Source organism: Salvia splendens, chromosome 19, assembly GCF_004379255.2.
Source record: "Salvia splendens isolate huo1 chromosome 19, SspV2, whole genome shotgun sequence".
Taxonomy (NCBI): Eukaryota; Viridiplantae; Streptophyta; class Magnoliopsida; order Lamiales; family Lamiaceae; genus Salvia; species Salvia splendens.
In genome coordinates, this window is record NC_056050.1 from 15,858,821 (window position 1) to 15,865,477 (window position 6,657).

General features: G+C 42.5%; 1 protein-coding gene across 2 annotated transcripts; it reads left to right on the forward strand.

Moving 5' to 3' along the window:
• The first annotated feature begins 3,957 nt into the window (after window positions 1-3,957).
• LOC121778508 (protein TIFY 10A-like) lies at window positions 3,958-4,978 on the forward strand. 2 transcript variants are annotated; one of them, XM_042175871.1, is made up of 3 exons: window positions 4,175-4,316; window positions 4,408-4,590; window positions 4,668-4,978. In XM_042175871.1, the coding sequence occupies exons 2-3, from the start codon at window positions 4,461-4,463 to the stop codon at window positions 4,814-4,816; spliced, it is 279 nt and encodes a 92-aa protein (XP_042031805.1). In that variant the 5' UTR covers window positions 4,175-4,316; window positions 4,408-4,460; the 3' UTR covers window positions 4,817-4,978. The 2 variants fall into 2 exon arrangements, with proteins under 2 accessions (XP_042031804.1, XP_042031805.1); XM_042175870.1 differs by having other exon boundaries at window positions 3,958-4,590.
• Window positions 4,979-6,657: the final 1,679 nt, after the last annotated feature.

Genomic DNA, 6,657 nt, shown 5'->3' on the forward strand with positions numbered 1-6,657 from the left:
CACTACAAAAAATGGTAAAAACTGGAATGGGACAAATTATGTGAGACGGACCGAAATAGAAAAATGAGACAAATTATCTGTGACGGAGGGAGTATCATTTTTTTCAAAACAAGTGCTCAAAACAAAACACCTCTACTATAGTGGGACGAAGAGAGTATTAATTATCGCATTATATATTTACTGTATACCTTATTTTAACAATTAGTATTGTTTAATCTTTATGTTCAAAAGAAATAGGAATGGAATAGAGAGAATATTAAACATGTCCCTGATTTAAAGAATCATTTTATCATTTTGAATTGTTTACAATTTAAAGCACTATTTATTTTGTTCTACTTTTGGTATATGGACTCACATTCTGCTAACATTTTACATTGATATTCCATTATAAAACTAATATAAAAAATAAGTCTCACATTGACCTTTCTTTTTCCATTGCTTCCCATTAAAGTCGAGCAATTTTAAAAGCCTGCTGAGTTAAAATTGTTTTTAAATAGTGAACCAAGAAAGTAACATGGAAAAAACATACTGGCCAGTCAAATAGACGCAAATGGAAACATAAGTTGTTGGATAGAATAGCCTATTTTTATTTTCATTTTCATTTTCATTTTCATTTTTATTTTTATTTTTATTTTTATTTTTATTTTCATTTTATTGGGCGACTTAAGAGAAGGATAGACATGTTGTACCTGGTACCAATCATAAGAGCATCCACATCCGTGCTCTTTGGCAAGAGCACGGATGTGGGTCCGGACCCACTTTTATTAATTTTTTACTATATGCTCTTCCCCAATAGCACAACACCCACATTCATGCTCTTCCTTAAGGACATGCTCAAGGGCACCACCATTCCATTATTTAATTTAAATACTTCAATTACTAAAAATACATTAAAATATAAAAATTACATAATTAAATCCTAAAAAATAAAAATTACAAACTTAAAATCCTAAAAATTAAAAATTACATAATTAAAATCCTAAAAATTAAAAAATAAATAATTAAAATTCTAAAATATAAAAAATACATAATTAAAGGCTAAAAAATACCTCCGTGGAAGACTAGTGCTCTGGCCCTATCCCCAATGTTTTTCGGAGACCCCGTATCATTGTCAAATGTGAATCAAGTTGCTCGGGAGTCATATTTGACCTATCGGCCAAATTGAGTTGAGCCAAAATGGTCCACAACGAGTTTGTGGGGGGTTGAGGTGGCACAAAGGGAGCGGGAGCGGGGGCGGATGGAGTCGCGACGCTACGGCGGTTGGCCGTCGCCTTCTTCCTTCCTTGCGGCCGACGTTGGGAACTGCTCGGGCCGGCGTCGGGGCTACCCAAGTTAGCTCCGGCAAGCTGGCTAGCCACCTCATCCTCGCCGGCGTCAGATAGGGATACCGACCTCGACCGTTTGCTGGAGGAGTTGGAGGAGGATGATACGTCTCCCTTATACTTCGGATGCACACACACCTCCTGCCAAGCGCTGTGGTACTTGAACGGTTTGTAATGTTGGGATTGGTAGGTCGCCAACGCGGCACTGATGATGTCGAGCTTGCTCCTGCCGCTCCCCGCCAACCGCTCTTCCTGGAGGTAATACCCCTGGAACTTTTGGATTACTTCGTTGGCTCGGAAGATGACATTGCGCACCATACTCTCATTGCGCTCGATGGTTCCATCCGGACGGTTTTCATTGTACCGGCGAGAGACGCGTCACCAAAACCTATCCCCGCTTTGGTTCGTGTCAACCTCCGGATCTTCGGAGATAATCAAATAGGCTTTGAATAACTGATACATCTCCGCCGAAGTATACGGGGTGCGGACACCACGAGGAGTAGGATGAGTTTGAGAGCCACAGCTCCCTCCCGATCCGGGTTCGGGTGCCCACCCGTATCGCCCATCGGGGGCATCTTGATCGTCCATGGGTACGGCTGGTAGCCACCCGGAACTTGAGAACTTTGGGTTTGAGGAGGAGCTGAGAATTGCGTCTCCGGACTAGGGAATGGTTGCGAGCCGAACCATTCGTGGTTCCAACCGCAGGAGTCGGAGGGGTGATCGCCGGAGCCGGACATTTTTTTTAAAAGTAAAAGATTGAGAATTGATAAGAGAATTTAAATGAAAGAATTTATATGAGAATTGTGTAGTGTGGTGGGAAATTTTTTGTGTGGAATTGAGGGTATTTATAGAAGAAAAGGTGAATTTTGGGGGAAAAAATTGAAAAATAAATTAAAAGTGGGTAGAAAACAGATATAATTTATTGGGAAGTGAGAAAATATTTAAAAAAAATTTAAATTAAATTCGAATTTTTAAAAATATATTGATAATGCCAACGGCTTTGCCATTGGCCAATCTCGTCGCGCCACGTTAGCCTGCCCAGCGGCATGGACGTGCTCGATGCATCGAGCAGCACCATGCCAGCGGCAATGTTGCTCGGGAGTCATATTTTTCGGAGACTAGTGCTCTGGCCCTATCCCCAATGTTTTTCGGAGACCCCGTATCATTGTCAAATGTGAATCAAGTTGCTCGGGAGTCATATTTGACCTATCGGCCAAATTGAGTTGAGCCAAAAGGGTCCACGACGAGTTTGTGGGGGGTTGAGGTGGCACAAAGGGAGCGGGAGCGGGGGCGGATGGAGTCGCGGCGCTACGGCGGTTGGCCGTTGCCTTCTTCCTTCCTTGCGGCTGACGTTGGGAACTGCTCTGGCCGGCGTCGGGGCTACCCAAGTTAGCTCCGGCAAGCTGGCTAGCCACCTCATCCTCGCCGGCGTCGGATAGGGATACCGACCTCGACCGTTTGCTGGAGGAGGATGATACGTCTCCCTTATACTTCGGATGCACACGCACCTCCTGCCAAGCGCTGTGGTACTTGAACGGTTTGTAATGTTGGGATTGGTAGGTCGCCAACGCGGCACTGATGATGTCGAGCTTGCTCCTGCCGCTCCCCGCCAACCGCTCTTCCTGGAGGTAATACCCCTGGAACTTTTGGATTACTTCGTTGGCTCGGAAGATGACATTGCGCACCATACTCTCATTGCGCTCGATGGTTCCATCCGGGCGGTTTTCATTGTACCGGCGAGAGACGCGTCACCAAAACCTATCCCCGCTTTGGTTCGTGTCAACCTCCGGATCTTCGGAGATAATCAAATAGGCTTTGAATAACTGATACATCTCCGCCGAAGTATACGGGGTGTGGACACCACAAGGAGTAGGATGAGTTTGAGAGCCACCGCTCCCTCCCGATCCGGGTTCGGGTGCCCTCCCGTATCGCCCATCGGGGGCATCTTGATCGTCCATGGGTAAGGCTGGTAGCCACCCGGAACTTGAGAACTTTGGGTTTGAGGAGGAGCTGAGAATTGCGTCTCCGGACTAGGGAATGGTTGCGAGCCGAACCATTCGTGGTTCCAACAGCGGGAGTCGGATGAGTGATCGCCGGAGCCGGACATTTTTTTTAAGAGTAAAAGATTGAGAATTGATAAGAGAATTTAAATGAAAGAATTTATATGAGAATTGTGTAGTGTGGTGGGAAATTTTTTGTGTGGAATTGAGGGTATTTATAGATGAAAATGTGAATTTTGGGGGAAAAAATTGAAAAATAAATTAAAAGTGGGTAGAAAACAGATATAATTTATTGGGAAGTGAGAAAATATTTAAAAAATATTTTTAAAATTAAATTTGAATTTTTAAAAAATATATTGAAAATGCCAACGGCTTTGCCATTGGCCAATCTCGTCGCTCCACGTTAGCCTGCCCAGCGGCATGGACGTGCTCGATGCATCGAGCAGCGCCATGCCAGCGGCAAGAGCACAGCGGTGGACAGCACAAAGCCGCGCCAGTGGCACGGATACCGTCCTTCCGGGAGAGCAGCGATGGGGATGCTCTAATCGCCAAGAGTCAAAGACTAAATTAAGCACGTTTTATTTGTTATAGTAATTTTTAATTTATAAAAGAAGACTTCACCCACCGAAGACGTAATAATGCTGGAATCATGATTAGGTTGTGGCGGTGCTGCTACCTGTCGTCTCTCTCAATTAAACTATTCCCAATAAACATCACAATTTCCTCATGCTTTTTTCCATTTTCTATACATATATCTTCACCACCACCATCATCTCCCCCAATCACTTTCCTTTCTTCAAACCACATCAACACCATTCATTCACCTTAGCTTTATTTTTCTCAGATCGGAGCAAAGATGGCTTCTTCGGGAAAAGTCGATTCCGCCAAGTTTCACGGCGGCAGGTCCAACTTCTCGCAGACCTGCAACCTTCTCAGCCAGTATTTGAAGAAGAATGGCGCATTCGGTGACCTAGACCTTAATTTCACCCCAAAGGTAAATTCTGTTTCCGATTTCGCTAGATTTATCCCCTTTTCTCTCTCCCTAGCCTCTAATTGTGAAATAATTTATTATTTGATTCAAATAGGATCTGTCAATCAATCGCCTAAAATTGAGCAACCAGAAAAGGAAGTAGAGCAGATGACGATATTTTACGCTGGTCAAGTGATTGTGCTCAACGATATCCCGGCGGTGAAGGCCAAGGAGATCATCAATTTAGCCACCGCCGTTTCACCGATTCAGAAACCCCAGCTCCCGGCTCTTGGCTCTGGTAAACACTCTCGCCGAATTAGGTATGAATTTGTTTATTTGATTAATGAGAGTACTTACTTGGCTTCGTTTCTGCAGATTTACCAATTGCGAGGAAGAATTCACTAGCTCGGTTTTTGGAGAAGAGGAAGGATAGGATCACTGCAGCCGCGCCGCACCAAGCGAGCAAACCGGCGGTGAAGGAGGAGCCGTGGCTGGAAGTGGGCTCTCAGATTCCGCGCCAATAGGGTTTCAGATTCCTCAAATTTCCGTTGGTTTTGTTGTACTTGTATTGTATGATTGTAGATCTGATAGATGAGATCCCACTTACTAAACATTATGGTTATGGATTCAGAACAAAAAAGGTCTGATCTATACGTATGTATGATGATTGATAGTTTGTTTTCATCCATGTGGTTTGCCTTCGATGATCTGAATTTTTTCAATTTCTTCTTTTAAATTTGTTATAGCAATGGTCCCAAATATTTGTATTTTTATGATTTTGGTCGGGTCTCACACATTTAAACTCGGGCCGGACTATGGAGGGTGCTGTCAAAAATATTTAAGCTGATTTTGAGCATTTTGATTAAAAATTCTTATTATTTCAAAAATAGTTAAAAATTATTTGGAGCATTTTGTGTTACCCAGCTTCGGGTAGAAGTTCGCTACGGCGAGGCATAGCCTAAGTCGGCGGGAACAGTGAGAGTGGGGGTTGGGGTTGCGAGGAAGGAAGACCAGATGGTGCAGGAGACCATGAACGTGACCAGAGAGCCGACGCTGCTTTGCTGCGCTTCGGCATTACGAAGTGGGATCGGTCCATTTTTTAGTGGAGATGAGAGGAAGAGCAGTGGTGGTTGGAGGTGGTTTTATGGAGCAGAGAAATGAGGTCATAGAAGTTCAGGTTAATGGGTCTGTGTGTTTCAAGTTTGCATTCTCACTGAGCCGACGATGCAGTTGCCACACTCCACCGAGCTGACGATGTAGTTGCCAAAGTAATTTTCCGGCACCGGTAGATCCGTCCGCGGGTATGACGAAAAGCTCCGGCGCGTTCTCGTCAGATTTATCGCCGAATTTCACCATACTGCTCCAGTCGTACGCCGTTACCGTGACCAACGACGACACTGTGATTGGAGAGAAATTCTTCATATCCTCCTATTCCGTTGATTTTACCCCACGCGGACACGGATTTAACAATAGATTTGCCATCATCGAGACAATGTTGATTGGAGAGTAGGAGAGCAATCGGATTAATGTTGATTAATTTCCAATCGGATTCCTCTTCAATGGGAGGAATCGGCGGCAGGAAAATTTTCTAATTTAAAAGTTTAATTTGGCCAAATTCTAAGTAAACAGCTGTTGACCGTTAGATTTTAGACGGCGCCATCCAAAATTGACTGATTCCGGCCCATTTTCAAATGTGTGGGATACAATCATTCAAAATGTAGTGTTCATGACCAAAATCGTAAAAACACACGTATACATAAACATATAATAAGGAGTATAATTCATTTTGTTATATTTACGGTAATCATTTTTTCTTTTTTATTTTATTTCTTCCGTCCCAATTAAGTTGATCAAAAAATTTGGACACATATATTAAGAAATTGTGATTAATAGTAAGAGACAAATGAATAAAGTAAGAAAAATAAAGAGTGATCGATGTTTTATTTTTTGTCAAAAAAAGAAATTAACTCAATTTGATTGTGATATCTCCAAATGAATAAAACTTAACTTAATTGGGATGAAATGAGTATTTTATTATTTACGACCCCCCTGCAATAATTATATTATTTCAACTGTCTTTTTACCTTCCTTTTTACGTTATTAATTACGTATTATTCAGTGTTTAACTTCTATTAACCCTTTTTTATGGGGTGAATGGATTATTGAAAAACTTATCTACTATTTGGAGTGATAAAATATGTAATTCGTACACAGCTCACTTAAAATTTACTCCCTCGGTCTACGAATAGGAGTTCCGTTTTTCCATTATAGTCCGTCCACGAATAGGAGTCCGGTTCACTTTTACTATAAATGACAATAAGGTCTCACATTCCACTAACTTATTCCACTCACATTTTATTTAAAA

What these genes read in the sequence shown, in the direction of transcription:
- LOC121778508 (XM_042175870.1), top strand. Translation starts at nt 4,179, where the DNA reads ATGGCTTCTTCGGGAAAAGTCGATTCCGCCAAGTTTCACGGCGGCAGG. An exon ending in GCTCCCGGCTCTTGGCTCTG is followed by an intron (nt 4,591 to 4,667) that starts GTAAACACTCTC and finishes TCGTTTCTGCAG; the next exon opens with ATTTACCAATTGCGAGGAAG.